The 23,843-nt window shown below is 39.3% G+C and overlaps 4 protein-coding genes and 1 pseudogene across 8 annotated transcripts; 4 read left to right on the forward strand and 1 right to left on the reverse strand.

The window, feature by feature from the left end:
* Positions 1-185: 185 nt before the first annotated feature.
* Positions 186-4,804, forward strand: LOC116209967 (homocysteine S-methyltransferase 2). The gene is made up of 7 exons (XM_031543739.1): positions 186-461; positions 1,950-2,006; positions 2,080-2,309; positions 2,489-2,618; positions 3,191-3,394; positions 3,491-3,562; positions 4,149-4,804. The coding sequence occupies exons 1-7, from the start codon at positions 282-284 to the stop codon at positions 4,305-4,307; spliced, it is 1,032 nt and encodes a 343-aa protein (XP_031399599.1). The 5' UTR covers positions 186-281; the 3' UTR covers positions 4,308-4,804.
* Positions 4,805-5,241: 437 nt separating this feature from the next.
* LOC116209969 (CST complex subunit STN1) lies at positions 5,242-6,100 on the forward strand. Its single transcript, XM_031543740.1, has one exon. It carries the CDS (start codon positions 5,397-5,399, stop codon positions 5,895-5,897), a length of 501 nt encoding a protein of 166 aa, XP_031399600.1. The 5' UTR covers positions 5,242-5,396; the 3' UTR covers positions 5,898-6,100.
* A 69-nt stretch (positions 6,101-6,169) lies between these two features.
* LOC116209966 (CRS2-associated factor 2, mitochondrial) lies at positions 6,170-9,026 on the reverse strand. 3 transcript variants are annotated; one of them, XR_004157390.1, is made up of 6 exons: positions 7,908-9,026; positions 7,662-7,789; positions 7,346-7,571; positions 7,143-7,270; positions 6,896-7,039; positions 6,170-6,791 (listed from the first exon to the last, which is right to left on the reverse strand). XR_004157390.1 is itself a non-coding variant. In XM_031543738.1 (5 exons), exons 1-5 carry the CDS (start codon positions 8,419-8,421, stop codon positions 6,947-6,949), a joined length of 1,089 nt encoding a protein of 362 aa, XP_031399598.1. In that variant the 5' UTR covers positions 8,422-9,026; the 3' UTR covers positions 6,170-6,946. The 3 variants fall into 3 exon arrangements, 1 of the variants encoding a protein (XP_031399598.1); XR_004157389.1 differs by having other exon boundaries at positions 6,170-6,806; XM_031543738.1 differs by having other exon boundaries at positions 6,170-7,039.
* On the forward strand, positions 8,424-10,981 carry LOC116212166 (annotated as a pseudogene).
* A 2,956-nt stretch (positions 10,982-13,937) lies between these two features.
* LOC116211477 lies at positions 13,938-19,822 on the forward strand. Of its 3 annotated transcripts, none has more exons than XM_031545879.1 (6): positions 13,938-14,312; positions 14,859-15,109; positions 17,352-17,468; positions 18,133-18,282; positions 18,887-18,945; positions 19,560-19,822. In XM_031545879.1, the coding sequence occupies exons 2-6, from the start codon at positions 14,981-14,983 to the stop codon at positions 19,693-19,695; spliced, it is 591 nt and encodes a 196-aa protein (XP_031401739.1). In that variant the 5' UTR covers positions 13,938-14,312; positions 14,859-14,980; the 3' UTR covers positions 19,696-19,822. The 3 variants fall into 3 exon arrangements, with proteins under 3 accessions (XP_031401739.1, XP_031401738.1, XP_031401737.1); XM_031545878.1 differs by having other exon boundaries at positions 14,888-15,109; XM_031545877.1 differs by having other exon boundaries at positions 13,940-14,312; positions 14,915-15,109.
* Positions 19,823-23,843: the final 4,021 nt, after the last annotated feature.

Genomic DNA, 23,843 nt, shown 5'->3' on the forward strand with positions numbered 1-23,843 from the left:
TCAATGGATTATAAATTCGATAGTCAGTTGAACTATCCGTTGCTCTTTATATTTTAAAAAGGGACCGACGGTTGGGACTCCCGCGGTAAGAAATAAGGTTGACATAGTTGGTAGTTTCAATAAAGGGACGTAGATTTACCTTTTGTAAAAGTTGAGGGACTGAAATCGACTAAATGAAAATAGAAGATCGTGAAAAATGTCAAAGTTGAAGGACGACTTCTGGCAGTTTTACTTTCATCCTCAGCAGAAGAATAGAAACCAGAGAGAGAGAGCAGCTGAAAATGGGACTGGGCAGCGGGCAACAATCGCCGTCGTTCATGGCGGACTTCCTCCATCAGGCCGGCGGGTACGCGGTGATCGACGGCGGACTGGCGACGGAGCTCGAGCGCCACGGTGCTGACCTCAACGATCCACTCTGGAGCGCCAAATGCCTCCTCACCTCTCCCCACCTCATTCGATCCGTAAGCTCTCTCTCGCCCTCTCTCTAAGCCAATGATACTGTTCTATCCATCTCTCTAGCAGGAACTGTGTGAAATCTGAGTAGGTGAAAATGAAATTTAGCAGAGGTTCTTCTGATCAAATGGTTAGCATCTCATAGTGCGCAGGGCTACACATCACGGTTAGATTTTGGACCTTGAGTAACTCGGTTGAGTTTGATGGATTAGAATGTGAGTCGTGAAATGCTTATTTATGCTCGAACGAAATCATATGCGCACGGCGGGGAAAAAGCACGACATTATTGCATTGCACATGGCCAACATTCAAGTAGGATCATCAACTTTACAGGGCTCTAGAATTAGATAATGCCTTTGCTCATTTTTATATGTTCCTACATAGAAAATGATTGCTGACTATGTATCATATAGAGCCGTAAATTTGTTCCAGCTGAAGATGTTCTCGATTAAGGGGTAGCCCGTGACCTCGTTTAAAACACATACTGTGAACTTGGAAATAGTGGTCCGTTTGATATCGGACTTGTGAAGGTGTTCTTGTAAGTCGGTTGCTGCCAAAAAAATGGTGAATACTTGACAGTCCTTACTCCTGTAGAATGCCGTGTGGTCCACCGATTAAGCTTTTGCCTTTTCTGAAGAAATTTAGATGCATAAAATGAGACACAAAGCTCCACCATATACATTGATCTATCCTGCTGCGCACTCCCCCCCAAGTGGAAAGGAGTCTGACTGAAGTGGCTTTCGTCTGCTTCCACGGGCCACCTTTTGTCGTGTTTAGGAATTTACAATAGTTTGACAAAACAATCTGATCCAATTGGAGGTGTTGGAGCCCACTGGAAGTTACTCTCTTTTGTATCAAGCAATATTTTTCGGGTGAAAAAAGGAATAAAGCTAGTTTCAATGAGTGGACGACTTTGATCAGTTGATAAATTTTATATCTTAGTTCCTTATCTGGATATCGACTTATTGCGTGTAAACATGTCTAGAAATGGTTGATGATTATATATTTTCTTAACTTTCTATAAATATTTTCTCTACAAAACTAGAATCATCACTTGCTTCATGCTATAAAATATTTTGGGTCAAATGAATTTTGTTGACCATTTATTATCAATTAGCATTGGCAAGGTGGTCTCTTTTCCTTATTCTGTTTTTTTTTTCCCTTTTTCAATTTTTGAAAATGAGCAGTAGTTAATTACTGACAATACCTTGATTCAAATGAGGAGTGCTCTTTCTTGAAATCAGCTATCAGACACCTATAATATCTTGGATAATTAATTAGACTTCAAGACAAAAGGAGGAAATACTTTTCATGAGACTGTTTGGCGCTAATTCTTTCTGAAACTTCTTGTTTGGGGCCTTTGTCATTCTGAAGATTAATGAGTAGGTTATGTATATGCAGAGAGATCCTTCTCTAGTGATTGGGTTGTGAATGTGAACCATTGTTGGATTTCCGTTCTTCTTTTGATGGTTTATTAATGTCTTCCTGGGCTGCAGGTGCACCTTGATTACCTTGAAGCTGGTGCGGACATAATAATTACAGCATCTTATCAGGTCTTGCTCTTTAGGTTAATAGCGGGAGTTCCATCTCAATCTTGTACTGATATTGATATAAATGTGCGGACAGGCCACTATTCAAGGTTTTGAGGTGAAAGGCTTTTCCAAAGAAGAAAGTGAAACCATGCTGAGAAAAAGTGTGGAAATTGCTTGCGACGCGAGGGATCTATATAAACAAAATTGTTCAGGATCTTCCTGTAACAGCAATAGGGAGTCTAAAATTCTCAAAGATCGGCCCATACTAGTTGCAGCATCTGTGGGCAGCTACGGTGCTTATTTGGCAGATGGATCTGAGTACAGGTTAGTAACGTCTTAGCAGATCATCTTATTTTCTTTGAACTAATGGCTGTATAATGTTAGGTGGCTGGAACTGAAAAGAATCCTCGCAAGATGAAGTTTGATGCCTAAATCTATAGTTTCTATTGGGTTGGAGCGAGAATATATGAACAGAAATTACTAGAGTGGTTTTCTTCTTGTAGTGGTATTTATGGGGATAGAATCACTCTAGAAGCTTTGAAAAATTTCCACCGAAGAAGGGTACAGGTACTGGCAGAATCACATCCTGACATAATTGCATTTGAGACAATTCCAAACAAGCTAGAAGCCCAGGTACCCATTTGAATTAACTTAAGTACTTGTATTTATTCTCCTTTTATGTAAATACACTATATTTCTTGATGGGGGAACAAAACTAAAGGACAGCACATACATGGATTGACGATTGCATTTATGTGGCTTATTGAGATTTGAGAATATGTCGCAGTGAATGCTTGTGCTAGTCTTTCTTAGCAATGAAAAACTCATTACTTGTTAAGAAGGTTGTCCATAAGGAGCAAATTTTCATGGAATTTGTGCACTTAGTCTAAGAACTGCTCTTATAGTTGTAGAACTTCTTTCCAATTTCCATTCTTTCTGAATTTTTAGTTGCTCCATTTCTTTTTTTTGAACTTTCTCCATATTTAGTCATTTGCTCTATCTGTTCATTCTTTGGAAATTAAAACTATGTGATATTCTAGACAAAACCATCCTTTATTTTTTTTTGGGAAAATCAGCATCCGTGGCTTCACAAGTACATTTTGAATATGTTGCATTTTATTTCTTTGTATATTTATGTTGCGAGAAAGCATTATGCTTTCTCCAAGTTGAAGATCTGAGTGTCTGTAAAATATGTGGGGCTGCAGGCTTATGCAGAGATCATGGAGGAAGAAAACATAAATGTTCCTGCTTGGTTTTGTTTCAACTCCAAAGATGGAGTCAATGTGGTCAGTGGTGATTCAGTTCTTGAATGTGCTTCAATAGCTGAATCATGCAAGAAAGTAGTTGCGGTAGGAATAAACTGCACGCCCCCTAGGTTTATCCATGGCTTGATCTTATCTATTAAAGAGGTATATTGCACTCGACTTTTCAGTCTTTTTGGGCACTTACCATCTCTTGTTTCTGGTTTTGCGAATGATTTTTCCAATCAATTTTATTTATGTCAGGTCTCAGCGAAGCCAATAGTTATATATCCTAACAGCGGTGAGAGTTACGATGCTGACAGGAAGGAGTGGGTGGTAAGTGCTCATATTGGATTTTACTATCAGAAGACGTGCAAAAGTCATACTCAACTAGGGCCTCTTTATTTAGCATGCATATTATCAAGGAAAAAGGTCCTTTCAAGTTTCTCGGTGTTTGGTTAACTAATTCTGCTAGGAATGGAAATGAAGTTTGGTGAAAGGATAATGAATTATATATAATTTCCTGATATTAATGAAGGTTTTTTTAATTGCATATATTGCGTAGCAGAAAGAAAACAGAAAAGCTCGAGGAAGGTCTGTACTTTCCTCTTTTCCATACCCATCTTAGACCTCTTACTTGTACTGATCGGTGTTCATAATGTACAGAAATTGACATGGAGCACATATTTTGTTTGATGGATAGACATGAAGCAGATAGATGCATCAAGCTTTGGTTTTTGGGGAAAAAGAATGAATTTATGTCCATTATGTTCACATTCTTCAGAAAAATTGTCAACATTTTGAAAAGTTAAAACAGTCGCTACATGGTTGATATAAATTTTGTCCGTCCTGCAGTGTTGCAACTTATCCCCTAGCCTTAGATGTTTTAGAATGACACTTAACAATGTCCATGTTCGTGCAGCAAAACACGGGTGTTTCAGACGAAGATTTTGTTTCATATGTGAATAAATGGTGTGAAGTAGGAGCTTCCCTTGTCGGAGGATGTTGCAGGACTACTCCCAACACAATAAGAGCCATATGCCAAACTCTCTCCCCTCGAGCTGGTTCTTTCCCGAGTTAATACCGACTTCATAGAACAAATCCCTGGAACGACGAGGGCTCGCGTGGATTTCTCTCCACAGGGTGTAGATGTGACTAGCTCTTTGGCTAAAACTCAAGTGGCCTCTTCGCGAGTTCCTGAGGTTACATGGCTTTCATAGGTTGGGAGGCACAATATCTTGTCTCGAGCGTAATTATGCCCAAAAGATTGAACATAGAAAACAAGGTTTTGCCTCTCCAGGAGAGCCGAAAGTCCTCTCGCCCTATAATGCTTTCAGTCGTATTCCTTGATATAAGGTATTGGTTTGTGATCGAGCCACGCCTATGGCATATGTAGGACGCATACTCGTGTGCCACTTTCTGGATCCATTTGACATTTTGTTTGTGATAGCATATGTTTTACGTTTTCTCCACCCACTTCCCTATAAGACTTTAAATTATCTCGAGGCTAAATCTTACAGATATTAGTTCAAGCATTGTATGTATAATTATGGAATAAAAGTTGGTGTTATTCCTCAACTTTTGTCGCTATTTTTTTTTTAAATTTAGTTATAAATCTTTCTTTTGGGTTGAATTTTATCTTCAATCTTTTTCAATTTATATGGTTTTAGTCCTGCCTTCTTTTCCTTAAGATAAATAAAAATTATTTCAACAATTATTAATTAGAAGAGTGAATTGGAAATTGGTGCCCCGAACTTGAAGGAGCAGTGATGGTGCCAGCGCGGCCCCGTCCCTCGGAATAGAGAGATTTCAGCCCCCTTGTCCTTCAAATTTCCGGTAATCTTCTTCTTTGGTTTTTCTTTTTGGAAGTTTTTCTTTTTAGCTTTTCAATTAAATAAAAAAAATTATATGCATAAAATGTCATTTGCATTTTAGATGGAAAAACAGATGGAAAGACTGCAAGCGAACAAATGGAAGAATATTGAGGACAAAGTTCAAAAAAAAAAGTTTAGGACAAAAAGAGAAAAGGTGTCAAAGCTAGAGGACTAAAATCATAATTTTCCATAAAACTTTTGATATTGACTTCTCCTCCTTCTTCATTGCCCGCCCAGTCCCAGACCTTTGCGCGCCGAACAGAAACAGCCTTGTCTTATACCGCCCAGTATTCTCAATGGAGAAAGAGAGACTCAAATCTCTCACCGCCGTCCACGTGAAGCTTTTGGCCTTCGACCTCCTCGCCCTAACCCGAACCCCTCACACCTTCTCCCGTCGCGGCCTCTTCCTTTCCCGCGCCGAAACCCTCGGCACCGTCACCTCTCGCGATCACAAGCCTGGACGCTTCCTCAAGTTTGCGGTCGACGACGGCACAGGCTGCGTCCCCTGCATCCTCTGGCTCAACCACCTCACCTCTCCCCACTTCGCGCCTCGCCGGGCGGCGGACCAAGACGGCCTACTGATGGCTGCCGGCGTGGCGGCCTCCCAGTCGTCGGAGGTCAGGATCGGGGCCGTCGTGAGGGTGCGAGGCAGGATCACGAGCTACAGAGGGTCGGTGCAGATCACTGTGGCGAACGTGGTGGTCGAGAGGGACCCCAACGCCGAGATCCTCCATTGGTTGGATTGTCTCAGGCTGGCCCGTAAGGTTTATGATCGCCGCTCCATCTCCTGTCCATAGATTAGATAGATAGATATGCCCCCGCTTTACATTTTTTCCCCCCTTCTCTCTCAATTACTATGTTAGAGATCCGAGATATAGATGAGGCTTCTGTACCCATCTCTGTATTGCTGGTTCGTTATAATCAGGTTCGCGCCGTTCCCCCCCGGAAGGAAAGAGTGCAATCGCGTCCAATTTTAAGCTCTTCAACCTCTTGCATTGAAGGTAAGGCTCATAAAGAATCAAACTGCATCAATTTCATTTTAAAGTTATTTTGGAAGAAAACACGAATCGAGAAAATTTTTCACTAGTCAGTTCGAAAGATGGAAGCACCAAGAAGTTATTCTTGCTAGAATGGACGAACAAGCTATTCTTGCGTGTTGCACGGTGCTGCTTTCCCAGTTTCAGAGACATCGATTCTGGAAAACCACACCAAGGCGAAGCATAGAGAGAGCATTTCCGGGTAGAAATGTCGCAAGCATGTCAGAACACACAAGCTTTAGGTTCTGCTCGATAAGCCTCATAACAACTTACTGACGACACCGCCCTACATGGAACCAGCAAAGCACAAGTATGATTATGTTCTATCACACACTGGAGTTTGTAGCTACCTATTTTATCAGCCGCTGCCAATGCAAAACATAATGAAGGTCCACAAGCACCCGAACATCAAGAACTGATGGTAGTCCCTTTGCCGAATCGAGATGAAGTTATGTCGATATCAAGTCTTAATAAGTTGCAGCTTGCAGCAATTACTCGTGCAGATCGTATGAATTAGAACCATCATAATACTGGATCAGGTTGAGCTCGTGTAAGGATCAATGCTCCAACCTCCTGGAGGGAAGCATGTCAATAAAATTGCAAGAGTATCTGTTGTTTTCGCACGTAGGATCCCACAAAAGATCACCTCAAACCCTGCCATGTCCCAAACTGATCAGAGTATCAGATAGTGAACTGCTATTTCTCCTTTCATAACTGTCTATAACGAGCTTGCTCAATGTGCAGAGTAGACACTGTACCACTTGGAAATAAGAACCGAGTCCTCAGATGCTTTTAACACAGAAAACCAGTTACTCATCAGACACGGGCTTTTGATCCGTCTTCCCCTTCCAGAGAATGATCTGCTCATCCTTGAACAGGATGGGGACGCAAGGAACCAAATCCTGCATAAAATTGAAGAAAGACGATCCATTTTATTTAGGCCAAACCAAAAGACAAAACTCAAAAGCATAAACGCCTAAATTCTTGTAAGGTCAATAGGCATACCCTCAGCTTCACACCGATCCTTTTGCAGTCGCTCGTGCCGACATATTTGCAGTCCAGCCTCACAACCTCTTCCATCTCGAATGCCTCCCTCACTCTCTCCACCACATTGACGTACACGCCGTTCCTTGCTGGATGTTCAGACTACCATTAATACAATGAAGCGACAAACAAAGCAGATAGAATCAAATCCGAACGACACTCACTCAGCTTCATCAAAGGGGCACAGTTAAGTCCCCTGTTTCTCAGTTCCTTCATCTCTTCGAAGGTTAATCCTTCGACCACATTCTTCACAAGCTTCGGATATATTGGTGCATAAGGCTTCCAGAGCATGAGAGGTATCACAGGTCTGCTCTTGGGGTCGTAATTCCGACCTCGGTACAAAAGAAGGATATTGATGTTCCGGTAGATGATCTTTCCGCTGGATTTGTCCTAAGTGAAGAACTGCCATCGTTTCAGTTAAACATTAACATCCCCAAAAGCTACATAAAATGCACGCTCGATACGGTGTGAGTCTCAAACCTCGAGGTGGAAACAGACATTGTCCATGTCGAGGGTCGGGACTCCAAGGCACTTGATCCTCACCGCTTCGGCCCTCTTCCAGTGGTTGTGGATATCATCCAACAAGTTGTGAGAAACTCCACCTTTCCCTAATGTGCAGCAGTCAATGCAGTAAGTCATACATTACACGCACAATAGAAAGCATACAGCATAACATGAATTGCCCGTGCTCTCAGTTTTCATGTATTGGTTCATCTTGTTTCGTACCGAGATTGATCTGGCGACTGCAATCGCTGTGGCGATACTGTTCCACGAGCGCTGCGACTTCGTCCTCTGAGAGCGGATCCCCGAGTACCCGACTCCTCTGCTCCGCCACCTCCTGTGGGTCCACCTCCACCTGGACCGGAGCCTCGGTCCCCGTCCACCTGCGGTCGAGCCGTCCTGGGCCGAAAGGGGAGAACCTCGGCGGTTCCCTGAACCCGATGGGCTGGACTGCGGGATTAGTCTCGGAGTAGGAGTATCTAAAATCGAAGGGCAGGTCCGACTTCACAGGACCGGGCTTGGGATCCTTCTCCTTCTTGGTCGTCTTCATCTTCTTCTCATGGGGCTTAGGCTTAATTTGGGGTTTGGGGGTGAATGGGGGGTCGTAAGCTGCTGCTGCGGCGGCTGCATCAGATATTGAATGGGAGAGGACGCGGCGGAAGGTTTTCGGAATCAGAATCAGGGTTTTCCTGGTGAGGCGATCGAAGGAAGGAGGAATGTTCACCTTCACCATCACCATTGATGGGGAGGGGAGACGGAGGAGGTGGAGCTGGTCGGTCTCACTTCTCAGTCTGGTCTGCTTCAGCTTCAGTTCGGTGAAAGGAAACCTGCTAATGGCGGTTCTATACGAAGCCCAGCCGGCTAAACATGTTTTATTATGAACCGCCGGCCGGCCCACTTCCTCTTTCTGCTGCAGTGGTCGTCATCGTCATCGTCATCTCATCTCATCTCATCGCCACCTCCAGTCCTCCCTCTGCTTCCATGGAGCAGCTGTGAGCTTCCTTCTTCTTTAGCTCAGTCAAAGCTCAAAGCCCTCCTCCCTTCCTTAAACCCTAACAACAGCTGAACCTCGCAATGAATGGGGCGCTGCTGCTCAGAAATGCGTCCCTCTGCGCTCGCCTCCAGCCGCCTTGAATCCGACCCCGAATGCCCCACTTGTCGCCTCGCGAGCTGATTGGACTCCCCTTCTCCTACTCAGATTCTTCTCATCCGAGAATAATGATTCCAACTCTGAATCCCTCCTGACAAAATGCTGCTGCACAGACGGACTTGGCCCCGCCGGCTGAGGAGAAAGATGTGTCCGTCGATGTACCCGACGTCAGTAACAAAGTTAAAACACTTTTGCCACTGCTGCTTGCCGCCGGAGAAAAATTCTCTCCCCTTTGGTACAATGTTTTGATTTGATACGTATTTTTCCCCTCTGCAGAGCTGAGACTGAGGATAGAGAAGTATTTTAAGGAGATGAGGAGGCTCTTCCGTCGATCCTCGAGGCAATTTTGCAGAGGAGGCTGACGAAGAAGCACGAGGAGACTACCAACGAGCTGCTGGAGGAGTTGGAGATGCAGCTGCTCGATGATGTTAGGGACTCGGAGTTCGAATCGGATTTCAAGGAGTTGCACTCGACGGACAAGGAGATTGATGATCTGTACTCCGCGCGGGACATTGTGATTAACATGATGGCTAAGGACGAGTTCTTCAATATGGATGACAAGAAGTCGGACGCGATGATCGAGGAGGCTGTTAAGCGCGGGTACGTGCAGGATACTGAAGAGTGCGAGCAAATCCTCGTGGACATTCTTTCTTGGGACAAGCTTCTTCCCGGTAAAACCCGATTTCGCACGTTCCATTTTCTGAATGTTCTGCTCTTGATTCAGATTCTAGAGCATTTCGAAAGCTGATTCTCATGATTAAATAGTGAGTGAGAGGTTCAAAAAGGGTAAAATAAGGTAAAGAGTATTGGACATGTGATTTTTAGAGGTTTGGCCCGATTCAATCCCTTTTAATGATGATATGGTGCCGCATACTTATTGTTTCTTGTTAAAAGTTAGAGCTAACTAAAACTCGTGCTTTGATCTCTGGTTGACAATTTTCTTTTGTGACTTGGTGTTTGCAAGTATATCACGTGATGTGATCGATGAGAGATTTCATAGTTTATCTTAGATTTCTTGTTGTGCTTCTCTGAGTCAAAACCATTTGTCCAGATGACTGGAAGAAAGAGGTTGAAGCGAGGTTGGAGGAATTGTGCGAGAAGGGGGAGCTCCAACTGGAAGAAGCTTTCGAGCAGTTCAAGACATTTGAGGATGAGATGCTGTTAAAACATGCAGATATAATGGAGGAGCAGGAACCTCCACAGTTTGATGAAGCTGCACTTGATAAGAAGAAAGAATCGGATGACCCCCCAGGTGAGGGACCAATTCTCCGATGGCAGACCCGTGTAGTTTTTGCCCTGGCGGTGACGCATGGCATCCCAAGAATTGGAAGGTGAAAATGTCCATCACTGTTAAAGAACTCGGGCTTTCAAAACACTAGTTCCGGAAGCTGAGAGAGCTGGTTGGGAAACGATACCATCCTGGGAGAGATGAGCTTACTATTACTAGTGAATGGTACAATGGAATAGTGGGGTTTTAATTCATTTTCCATGCATTCTCAAGTTGATCAAATTGAGGTAGTTGATCCTGAATTCTGTCTCTTTTGTCCTACAGGTTTGAGCATCGGGAAGAAAACAGAAAGGATTGCCTTCAGAAGCTACTATCCCTTATTGAAGAAGCAGGGAAAGCTAACAAGCTCGAGGATGCTTGTATGTCATACGTCAAGGATAAGGCTCAGAGCTAACCCAGCATTCATGCAAACGTTGCAAGCCAAAACCGCAAGAATGAAAGCATCCAGTAGTGCGGCACCAGCATGAGTTAGATTATATGGAGCTCTCCAGGTTTTGTATCCCCCAGAACTCAGAATTTTTTTCTACACTTAATGCCTTCCATTTTCTCTTAAGGAGACATTTGTTCGGCTCGAGTTGCGACTTCCTGACAGATAGGAGTAAAATTATCTTCATAAATTATGTTCGGTCCAACCTGCAATAGAGCTATTCTTGCCTTACTGTTTTTCCTGAGGAGATAACTGGGAAAGTTTTCCATTTGTGAACCAAGTTGAGTGTGATACGGTCTTAATCGAGATTTGTTTTCCATTTGTTATCCTTGTATTAACTTTAATCATGTACGGACCAAGCATCTTTTTTTTGTTGAATATAAATGGTGGGCAGCAGTGATGGCATTATTGCCTTCTCCTGCTACGCAATGTTATGTTCGGGCTCTCGTGTTCAATCGCAAACATATCAGATGAGCTGAACAACCAGCGCAATCATTGGCCCCGTCAGTGTAGTACCACCAGGGGTCTAGTATAGTTCACAGAAGCCGAAAATGACCTCAAGTTCAAGTCAAAGAGCCCATCCTAGCATATGTCCTGGAGGGGATTCGAACTCAAGGCCTGAGAGTCTTCAAACCAAAATCACTAGGCCATCACCCTGAGCATCTTGCTTATGTCAAAAGTGACATGATTTCAAATTAGTGGACATACACGTGAACACATCTTTTTTTCTTTTTTTGCACACCTTGGTGAGTACGTACTTGTGTTAGTAAACATTCGTTCTAATTGAATTGGCTTAGCTCGGTTCGATCTTTGCAAAATCCCTGATCAAAAGTTACAAAATCCTCCAGGAGTTGAAGCCACAGTTCGTGGTGGGCATAGGGGGTCATGTATTGTTCCCACTCTGCCTCGCCGCGCTCTTAAAGGGATCACCCTCATGATTCAAGAGTGGAATGCGTTCTTTGGGATCGCGAATCGGGTTCTCGCCTAGTTTACAAATCTTATTTTTGTGGCATTTAATTCGACACTAAATTCCTTCCCCGAGCACGGTAGAGTTTTCCGCGGAGGCAGGTTGGAGCCGTCCTCATATCGGAGGAGTTGGTATGCTTTTAGCAGCGGAGTCATAATGCTCTTCCAGGTTAGAAGGGAGAGAAGGTGAGGAAGACCTGGCTGATGGGGGCTGAGGTTGGGGCCAAGAATGGCCAAAGAGAGGCCGGTTATGGCCCATATAATTGTTGAGAGTTTGTTGATATTCTGACATGATTAGTGCTCGGCCGCAATTAATACATAACAAACTAGTTTTTTCGGCCAGTGCATTGCATGAGACTTCTACTACAGATATTATTATATTTACCTAATCCAAGCTTTGATTGTTTTCAATTAAATTTTAAAAATTTCATAAATATTTATTTCTTTTTTCTATAGAGTTTAATATCTAACAATTATATCCATGTCTTAAGAAATTATGATTAATTCATATATTGTCACCGTATTGGAGGAGTAATGATATAACATTTTCAAAATTATCATCTTTAATTCAGTAAAAATTAGTATGTCATAAGTTTCAAAATTATTATTATTTTATTGACATCTTTTAAATTGGAATTGTAAATAAATATATGTAGTATAAAAAGTTCTTGTAAATCTTTGAGAAATGATTAATTATTTAGCTGTTACATTAGAGAAAAAGTGGAGTTTAGGCGCATTCAATGAAATTATAAATGCATGAGAAGCTCCAATTTCGCCGAATGCACATATGTGGCGGATTATGGTGATTAACCCGATAACTATATATTATATACAAATAGATTGGTGAAAGTTTTGAAAATATTATATATATAATAATATTTATTATATTTTCTCTCAAGTTTATTATCATTATTATTATTAAAATCTTTTAAAATTGGAATTGTAAATATATATAATACATAAAAAGTTCTTGTAAATCTTTAAGAAATTATTAATTATTTAACTGTCACATTAAGGAAAAAGTGCACATTCAATGTAAATGGTTGATAATTGTATTAATTAATTAGGTTGTTGGTTATGAATGCATGGTAAGCTCCGGCTTCACCGAATGTGCATATGTGGTGACTATGGCCATTAACCTAGCAACTATATATTATATATAGATATTATTGTCATTATTATTTTATTATTAACATCTTTTAAATTTGGAATCGTAAATAAATATATAATATAAAAAGTTCTTGTAAATATTTAAGAAATAATTAATTATTTAACTGTTACATTAGAGAAAAAGTGGAGTTTGGGCACATGCAATGTAAATGGTTGATAATTGTATTAATTAATTAGGTTGTCGATTAAGAATGCATGAGAAGCTCCGGTTTCACCGAATCTGCATATGTGGGCGGATTATGGTGATCTACTCGACAACTATATATTATATATAGAGTAAATTCTAGAACGATAACAAATTTCTTATTATAAAGATCGAGTTAAATTTGATTAGTAGTATAAATTATGGTACATATTTTTTAATAAAATGTTATAATTTTTTTCATAGATATTTATTTATCATCGTAATGATTTCCAACTCTTTGACTCTCATTCATAATATGTTTATTATGCTCATTCGATAGAATATATGGTTTGAACGTCATTTTTGTATCTATGTTTAAACTTATATTGTCATGTATTAATTATATTTATTATTATGTAAATAAAAGTTGACAAAGAGTTACCGTGCATCGTGCGATTTTGAACGAACACGAGACTAAATCCTCAATAAATTTTTAATTTTAGACCGCTGGCAAATAAAAGATGTTTAATGTAAAATAACGGGGTAATTATTTGAAAGATACAAAAATTTCACATTTTATCAATTATAGTACAAACTTTTTTTTCTTGACCTAAAAATGCACGAACTATCAATTTAATATCAATTTTAGCATGCCTTAACTTTTCTGTTGATTTAAATGAGAATCGATGCCACACCCTCTGATTGGGATAGCCGAGGTTGCCGACAACCTTTTAGGGGTGGCGGTGGGCCCCAGTGAGACCATCGTTGCCCGAATTTTAAAAAAATAGGTAAAATCGAGAAAGAAATGAAGTAGGTAGGGGATGTCCAATTAGAGTCACCAGAGACCTCTGTCGTCTTTGGGCGATCCAAATTGGGTGGGCGATAGCCGTCATTGAAGCCCACCGAATGAAAAAATTGACGCCGTGTTAATATTGATATTAAATTGATAGTTTGCGTATTTTTTGGTCAAAAAAGTTCGTGATAAAATTAATAAAATCTCGAAAGTCTGTATTTTTTTAGATAATTAATCATAAATAACCCAAAAAAAAAGCAGGCTAAAAAACACAAAAAAGAACGGAAAAAAGAAAAAAAAAAAAAACAAAAAGACGATATCTCGATGCCCTTCCTCGTGACACTCTTCCTTGAAACCGATTTTTCTTGATTTGCTCGGACTGGAGAAAGTTGGGGGGAGAGGAAACAGAGGAAAAGGGAAGGGTTCAGAAAGCGGCAGAGGAAAGGAAAAAGGGCAAAAGGAGAATCAAAATTCTCAAGTGATTGGGTGCGTGCTGGTGTCGGTGGGTTATTCGACTTGATAGGCATAGATGAGCATACCCATGTCGGTGAGGCACTTCCTGCCTCTCACCACCGCCGATTTTCCCTCCAAATCCCAATCCCTTTCTCCCAGTTTCAGCAGCATTTGCAGTAGTCCCTCTTCCTATTCCTTCAATGGGTTCATTGCCCGAAAGACGTCGACTTCTCCTCCTCCTCCGCCCTTCTCTCATTCGGTAGGTGTTATCTTCTGTCTCTTCCATTCCATTCCAATCCACCCGATATTTCGGGTTTTTTTTTTTAATGTGGGATGCTTGAAAAATGCCATTTTCCGCGGGATTTGCGATGTGGGGTCTTGTTTAATATCTTCAAAGTAGAGCCGGGGACGGGAAAATTGCACCGAGCCGATTACTCATGAAGAATCTGATGATTCATTGTTTCGCCGGTGCGCCCTCTTTGCCGATTAGGTGGTTTGATATGGCCTAGTTTTTGTTCATCTATGTGCTGGAGTAATGAGAGTCATTATCAGTGAACTGTTTTTCAGATGCAAATTGCAAATGTATGTTTTGTACCCCAGACATATATGCATACGTATATTTTGCAAATGTATATATGTCGTGGTGGAAAGTGTGATGGGGTTCTGTGTCTTGGCTGATTAAGGTTCGAATCTCACAAGCTTTATATCAGAAGCATCTTGAGATAATTCCTGTGACAAAACACGGGTTGGACTAGTATTAGTTACCTAGCTTATGGTCTGTCTCATCACCACTCTTTACGTGCAGTTGGTTTTTGGCTGATGATTTACTAGCAGGGCCTCTGTTTTTATGTACTGGTATAGTGGCTATGTGGAAGCACGAGGAAAGATCGAGATTCAAACAGTTGGAGTTTTGAAGAGGCCAGTGAAATGCGGATGTTTGGGTCTGATGAAGATGGGGGAGTCCAAATCCCGACCCAAGCGCAGTCTGTTGTGGAAGGATCTGGGGCAGTGCTAGTTTCGGAGATGAGACCAGTCCCTGATGTGGATTATTTACAGGTCAGAGTTTCTGTTTTCAGTTGTTATTTCAGTACATTGATTGACTTTCTTTCTCTCCTTTTTGGATCTTTTGCGAGAAGTATGAAATATGTCCAGGTAAAGAATTGAAATTCTGATGCAAGCGATTGCTTATAAATATTTCAGGCATCTGTGTGATAAATTTCATGCTGGATTATAATATTATTATGTCAGTCATCGAATTGCCCTCAACACTGTTTGGGATTAATAATTCTACTTTAAAGTAATTAAGTTGGATCTGTCTAGTGTTCATTGTATTAAGATATGTTATGTGTTGATAGTTTCCTAGTGAATTGATGTGATCTGTGATGCCTTGTTTCTTGAAAGTGATATATACTGAGGGGGGACATGAATGGGGGACTTGAATTTTGATGAATTATAAGTCTAGATCCCGAGAAGAGAGCATTGCAAAAGAAGGAATGGAGCTGAGGAAGTATAGGAGCCAGCAACGCTTATGCAATTAATATCCGCAGAATTTGATGCCGGTTCTATAGCATCGGGGAATCCTAATAGAGAAATTCTGAACAATGTAAAATCTGCCACATTAGGGCTACTGAGATAACCCCGTAGAACTATAAACACATGGGAATATCTCTTTTTAAGGTTGATTTGATTTTTTTATTAGTAATTCTCTGGCGCTTTTTATTATGTTTTCACTACTCAGATACATTGTCCAGTGTTGGATATTTGATTTTTCTAGGTTATTTACCCGATTTGATATTGGTGGTAGAGGCTCCACAAGTAAAACTATGCCTAGGCAGTGTTATATTGTTACCCACTGATAAATTTCTCTTTTCAATGATCCAAGAAAAAAAAAAAAGGGAGAGTTTCTCTCGGAGTGCAAATTGTATATTGATGATGGGCAGCGAATAATGGGGTGAGGTTGTTTGTCCTTAGTTGTCGCAGTTTAGCCCCATAACTAGATTTGCATCGTTTATCACCTTACTTATCTTAATTTAATATTCTATGTGGCTTTGGACTGACTTCCTTTTAGATGACTAATTCTATCAGTCATTTGGTAGCTGAGAGGAAAAGCAGCATTGTCTTCAGTCTTGATACAGAAATGTCTCCATGATGCTGTTATAATATTTACAGGATGGTTGTAAGGATGTATTAAAGAAGCACCCAATGAGATTTTTGGGAACTTTCCTTTGACATTGCGCTCTCTCTCTGTGCCCCTCTTCTTCTATTCTCATTGTCTATGATTCTGGTTTTGTACCTGTTTCCCGAACTAATCTCCCTCTTTCTTGTCATCTGCGAATTGTCTATAATTCTTGTTTCATACCGGACATGGCATCTTTGCTTCCTTCGTGCCAGTTGTTCTGCTTAGTATATTTGAATTGGCAATGAGGTCTAAGACGTGCCTTTCACATAGTTATGAAGATCTTAATTTGATATCATAGAAATTGTTTTATTTTTTAATGGTGAAATGAAAGCATACTCTTGAAGTGTAAAATGCTGTATCGTGTTTGTCACTGTATGGAGGGTACGATGGATAATCTTTTGGATTATTGCTCAGAGTCAAAAAATTAACGTAAGGATCACTTAAAAGAGAGATAGAGCTACAATATGTGTTAGGAAATGGGTATCGCAAGACTTCTTAGTGTCCTTTATTTATCTGTCTCTGGAGTTCCATAGCAAAGTCCAGAATCTAGTTACAATTTTCCCGCTGGACAAATTTAAATGCCTATATTGAGACTAAGCAATCCTCACCATCAGTCAGCGTTATCCAGAAGAACCGATTAGAGCTAACCCAGCGACTAAGGTCTGGGTTTTGAATTTACTTGTTACTCCTCTGTGTCGCTTCAGCCAAGCTACTTATTATGATAAGCATGGGGCACCTTAAGGATAAAGAGAATCTATCTTCTATGCAACAAATGATAGTTTTACGTGTAAATGGAGATGGCCAATCAGTACAAGATTTGGTATTTTATTGTGCCAATGACATAATTGGTGGGATATGCCCTGGCTCTTGTCATTTATTGTATGTTGATGAGAAGTCTATGCTCCTATTTTGTATTCCCTGTACTACAAATTCATCTGAATTGATTCTTAGCTTGTACTTCTTCGAAAACATCACTTTCTTTGTTGTGCGTCAATTAATTTAGAGTCCCCTATGTGAGAATAACTTGATTGCTTGCCTGTATTTAAATCTCCACAAATATTCGTTATCTTCTTTCCCCATAAGTTTGTCATGGCTATTCATATGATTACGTCTATGCAGGAGTTACTAGCCATTCAACAGCAAGGGCCTAGATCAATTGGCTTCTTTGGGACAAGAAACATGGGATTCATGCACCAAGAGCTCATCGAGATTCTCAGCTATGCCATGGTTATCACTGTAAGACTCCACAAATGTGATCAAATGCATCTTGCTTTACAAAAGTGCCTTGTTACAGATCTTCTGAAGGACTTTACAAGGGAAACATTGATGAGGGCCATTTCTTTTACTGGATGATGTATCCAAAATCCATATGCGTCCTCAGAAATGTTTTTGACTTCCCTATATAACACTAAGCTATCTCAGAAACAGAGAGTATACTGAGCCAATCAAAACTGGAAAATGCAAACCTTCCACCATCATATTGGGATTGATATATTCTAGCCTGGGTTCAGGGTATTACTCTTGTTGGCTCTGACTCTTTCTTTTCAAACATTGGCGAATTTACTTGTCCTGATGGCTGTTGGCTATCAACATGACTGTCATACCTCTTGGTTGAATTGGGGTCAATGAATCTATTAAATTGGTAGATATATTCTGTGAAAGTTAATTGAATCAATAGAGTTGGCACATATAGGAAGCGGGACCAGTCAAAGTATAATATGAGATTGTTCAATGGGTTGATAGCTTCAGTTCGGACTACTGTGTTTGTGCTTAATAGAGCTGAAGTAATCGAGTTTAATATGCAACCAAAAGCCCCCTCATTAATATAATGAATTGCATATGGACCTCTAGATTTGTCTTATCCCTGAATTTGCTGCAATTTTTTTTTTCTTTTCTCCAGAAAAACCACATATATACATCAGGAGCATCTGGGACTAATGCAGCTGTTATTAGAGGGGCTTTAAGGGCCGAAAAACCTGAACTTCTGACTGTTATTTTGCCTCAGAGTTTGAGCAAGCAGCCCCCGGAGAGCCAAGAATTATTGGCCAAGGTAATTGTGCGGCTAAGGATTTTGCTTTGCTCAATGTTTTGCCCTACGATTTACCTGGTCCTTTGTGGGGAGTTATGATTGTAACTAGGGATGCAGTTTCATGTTTTACCTCTATTGATCTGCTTGAGCAACATTCATTCGATCCTTAGAAGTGAATTATACGGGGCAGTAAGTAGTACATCATAAGAAACGCACAATTTCGAACAACACCTTACAGATAAGTGAAACCATTGGAAGGAACTAAACTGACCAACTGAGAAAGTGGAGCAACAAAAGAGTGACTGATTGAAACTTGATTTGTGTTTTTAAACCGGGTCCCAACTAGGTAAAAAGTGATGAGATAATTGTTTTTCCAAGGGTTGTGCTTTGAACTAATAATTTCACGTAGGTTGGATACCTAGAATGTACTTGTTCATCTGGAGAATGAAACAGAATATTATATTACCAAAAAGAAAGTCGAACCTCTGGTTCTCTGAAACTTCTGAGTATCGTCTATATTTACAGTATGCGAAGTAAAACCACTGCCAATTCCTCTTAGAATTTGATACTGATGAATAATGCCTTTTTCCCACTGGCTGTTTTTTTTCTCTAATTGGATTTGCAGGTGAAGAATGTCATAGAGAAGCCTCACAATGATCATCTTCCTCTAATCGAAGCAAGCAGGTTCAGTATAATTGGTTTTTGTCAATTTCCTGCTACTACTGCTGATGACCATGTCTTTGAAACTCAGCAGGACTGGTTTCCATAAGTAACTCTCTATACACGAATTGAAACTGCAAATGCTTACCGACAACCGACTTCTTCATAGATCAGCTGGTCTGGCTGTAGGCCAATCACCCTATCTTCTAATTTTATTATTTTGTTGCTTTTAAATGAGTCTTATTCCTGAAATTAAATAAATTTGTAGTTTAAATAGCTTTTCTTAGGGTGTCTTTGAAGTTGCTTTAAGCTACTTGGACCCATTGAGCATTTTCACAAACATATTGCTTGGCCAATTTGTTGTTCGCTTGCCCAAGTTGTGAAATTTATTTTTATGACAACTACTCAGTCGCTGAATTATATCCTGCTATAATTGATTTTGTGCACTGTGTTGTTTTCCGAGTTAGTTGTCAGCTAGTGATTTTATATTTCACACATAGAAGCCCTAGCAGTGATGATATTTCTTCTTTTTCATGGTTGATATCTTAGGTTCAGCACTACCTAGTCAGCGTAAACTTCTCCTGCGCCGACCGATATAAATGCAGTCTAATGAATCAGTTAATTTTCCATGTGAACAGGCTGTGTAACATGGACATCATCTCGCATGTACAGCAAGTCATATGTTTTGCATTCCATGACAGCAGGTTGCTCATGGAGACATGTCAGGAGGCGAAAAATCTTCGGAAGATTGTCACTCTATTCTACCTGGACTGATCGCGAACAAAAGTTTTGATCTGTGTACAATGTTATTATTGAGCATCTGCTATTGTTTGACATACAGAGTCTTCATCTATAGGGGTGTAAATTCTTTAGCAGGTCAACATGCTCCATTCTCTCTCTCTCTCTCTCTCTCTATATATATATATATATATATTTATATATATAGTGAAATATTTTTCATCTCAAGTAAATTGGTGGATTTGATTTAAGGACATTAGGTACTGGATTTTAAGAAATGAGATCTACATTGTTCAAGAAAATCATGTGGAAAATTATACCGACTCTTAGCGACCCTTAAATTCGAGAAATTCTATTATACATTACATACATACATACATACATTCAGGAAATTCGATAATATGTACATATTTATACTACAAATTGGAGAAGGAATTAGATGATGCAGAATTTGTTTTTTTTTTTTGTTTTTGTTTTTTTTATAGTAAAATAATGTTGAAAATTAGTAAAAAAATTAAATTAAAAGAAAGTTGAGGGTATGTTATTCCTTTCTTGCCCTTTTCAAGTACCCACACTTCATCGTTTTCTTCCTTTTCTTATTTTCACTCTTTCCTCTCTTCCTATTTCTCTCTCTTTCTTCAAAGTTCTAAACGTGGCATTTTTTTTTATCTTGTAATTTTTTTATTAATTAATTTTCATTAAAAAGCAATATTTCAATCAACGCAATATCATAAGTTAAGAAATACAATAAGTTTCATATTTTTTAGAATTAAAATGGCATGTTGCTTACTATCTTTATTTTTATATCACCGGTATGCTTCTTGTGTATAAATATGTCATATTATTAATAGTAATTTATAATCTATAATCTATATTATAAAAGAAGAAGAAATTCCTTTATCTAATTTTCTATTTTTGTTTTTACTTATATAATTTAATAATTTATGTTATATTATTTAGTGAAGATTAGATCAAAAGTATAAACTTTGCCCCTCAACCTACGGGATAAGTTGGGATTTGTCACTTGATTTTCAAATATCCCGACTTTACTAGAAAATAAACAAGGTGCCCCTCAATCGAGTATGGCTAATGTTTCTGTCGAAAGGTCTTTTATACAATAATCAATGGACTCTCCCCTGCTGTGCAATCTAATGTCGTAACAATTATATTAAAATACAGGTGCCTGCACTTGGTTCATCGCTCACAATACCCCTTGCCCATCCCGAGGTGCTGAAACAATTACTCTGTCTTCTCTTACAATTCAAACAAAGACCCGAAAAAACAATTAATGGTTGGGGGAGAAGGCAGCGGCTGCAGGAGGGAGGATCGTGCCATAATTTCCAAATTCAATTGTTCTTTTCTTTTTCTTATTGGAGTTAATCAATTAACGATTTTACCCTTTTTAATATGATATGTGAGTGGCATGTGCCATCTTTTGACTTGAATTTTAATCGGAATTTGATTGGGGGACACTTTGCATATTTTCGAATAAGGTCGAGGCCTTGCAAAAATTTGAAGATAATGGGGCAAATTCAAACTCACCTCATAAGTTAGGGGCAATGTGCATTTAACTTAAATTGAGATTAAGGAAATAGAAAATAAAGGGAGTATTGTATTGATGAAATTAATGCCAAAAACTAACAAATAAATGCATTTCATATGAATTTATTTTCATATTAGATGCGCGATACGTACGGGTCATCATCTAGTATTTATATGTAGAATGAAAATTAATTTGTCTAACTTTCCCTTCCCAATATCACCAGTACTGCATATGTTTGAATTTATTACAATAATTAAATCGAGAGATGCAATTGTAAAGTGTCAAAACTAACTACCTGCTAATTCAATTTCTCACTATCTCAACATCTCCTATTGTTTCTCTTCTCCCTCACCTCTCTTACAGTTATCGTGTGTTTTCTCCCAAATATATTTCTCATTCAATTAGTTATTTTATTTTTTAAAATTCTTTTGTTTTATTATATTTTAATTTAAAGCCACTTACTAGAGGTATAGTACATACTTCTTTTCGGTATTGATGATAGCTTATTCAGGGCTAAAATCAATAGATGATAGTTAATTTTACAAAACTCATTCATTGTCCCTATAAATTAATAAAAAGGAATATAACATCTTTTTCACGTTGCAGTATAAAATGAAATAATTTCACTGTACGTCATTATATATTTTTTCACCCACAACATTCCGTCTATTTTTTTACCATACATCACGGTTTTTTGACTGTGGTGGCCTCTTTTTGGGTAGTTTTTCAAGAATAGGAACTTGAGGACCTAAAATAGATAAAATAAAATAAAATAATAATTAAGGGCATCAGAGAAGGGGGTGGGGAGCACTCGTCGGCCACCGCCCCCCTGATCAAGGTCGTTGGTAGGCTTAGAGCTCCCCCGCTTGCCACCCACCTTTCGATCGAGGTCGTTGGCGGGGCCACCCCTAACACCACCACCCCCACCCTTCTCCACGGCCGATTGTAAATATCCCAAATTGGGGCAGGAGGAAAAGAAGGGGGAATCTATATTTTATTAAATATAAAAGTATGAATCTCTTATGATGTTTTTCCACAATTCACTTTCAAAAATACCCTTCTATTTATTTTTTATTCCAAAAATACGCTCAGGCCCCTTTTGCCCTTTTCCGGTGAATTAACCCTCACCGTAACCGTTCCTACTCATGCCTCCTCTACATTTTGTAACCGCTTCCTTTTATATCTAAAGGTCAACTGCTAAAGGAACTTCAAACAACTGGTGGTGCCAGTTCTCTGGACCTTTTGCGCTGCTTCTTGAAAACATCAATGAATTGAAGTGAAAAGCAAACTTGGCTCTTTGCCCTTCAGTGCAGAAAAACGAAAAAGAGGAAAGAAGAAGATGGAACGAGAAGGAAATAAAGGCAAAAGACAAAAAGGTTCTCTTTCATGCTCTCTCCTAATTTTAATGTCTTTAAATTGGCTTTGAAGGGTCAAAATTGGGCTGCAACGATGCAATCCCCTTTATGGCTTGTCTTCCATGGTTATCAAGACTCGACCGGCGGTTTATCTTTGACCCGTAATGATATGGGAATCACTAGACTCAGACTGCTTTGAGAAAAGATTCGCCATGGAGGTAAAATCTCTCCACAATATCATATATTAATCATTATGTGATTCCCACAAAGCCATTTTCAAGATCAATGCATGCTTTTGCGTGATCTATGTATTAGCATGTTGCTTTTATGACCATATACCAATTAGAGTCTCAACTATCATGATTCTGCACTAATGTGTTAGGAAACCAAAAAAGTATGTAAAGGAAAATGAGTTGCAAGAAAGGAAGTTTGATACCGTGATATCTTTGTTCAATTCTTATCGGTGACACTTCTCATATCCCTGTGTTTCCACTCTTCTATCCCTTCTAAAATACTTCTCCCAGAGATAATAACGGTGCAATCAAATTTAAAGATCACCTATATATTGGCATCTTGAAGGTGATCATTCTAATTCTAATTGCTGGAAACTTTTATGAAGTTAGTTAACTGTATTTCGTCCGGGGAAGAAGGGAATGGGCGTGCGGGGAAAAAAAAAATCCTCTGGACTATCTTTCATGCACACTTAGATTTGATGGATATATCCCAGAAACATTTATTAGTTAATAGTAGGTTCACAGCAATGAAGTAATTTAGTTATGGAAAAGATATCTAGAATTACGTTTCCTGTTGCTAATTGTTATACAATTATTATTTCTAGAATAGCATTACTAATTTCCATTTTTATTTTTTCGGTTCACAACAAGCTCGAGGCTCATGAACCTAGCTAGAAAGAGATAGAATGAGAGGGGGGCGTGAGTTGAATCCAAAACCTCTACATTTCCAGGCCAAGGGTGATCCTACCAAACTAAAAATCTCCTTTCTCGGCATTACTAAAAGGTGATTATCTGGTAGCCTTTCATTTCATTAACTATGAATTGCATGCTTTATTTTGATCGTCTTTTTTTTCCTATCTTTTTTTTTCCACAAATTACATAATATAACACCAAATCTAATGATCATCTCAATCGTAGCATATTCTTTCAAAATTATGTGAGAATCCCTATGACTTCATTTTTATTTCAATTAAATCAATCCCACAGTCTATTCTTTTATTTAAATTGATGGAAAATATGATGTGGCATACTTGGGCCCAAATTAATATATTA

This window comes from Punica granatum, chromosome 6 (assembly GCF_007655135.1).
Source record: "Punica granatum isolate Tunisia-2019 chromosome 6, ASM765513v2, whole genome shotgun sequence".
Classification (NCBI taxonomy): domain Eukaryota; kingdom Viridiplantae; phylum Streptophyta; class Magnoliopsida; order Myrtales; family Lythraceae; genus Punica; species Punica granatum.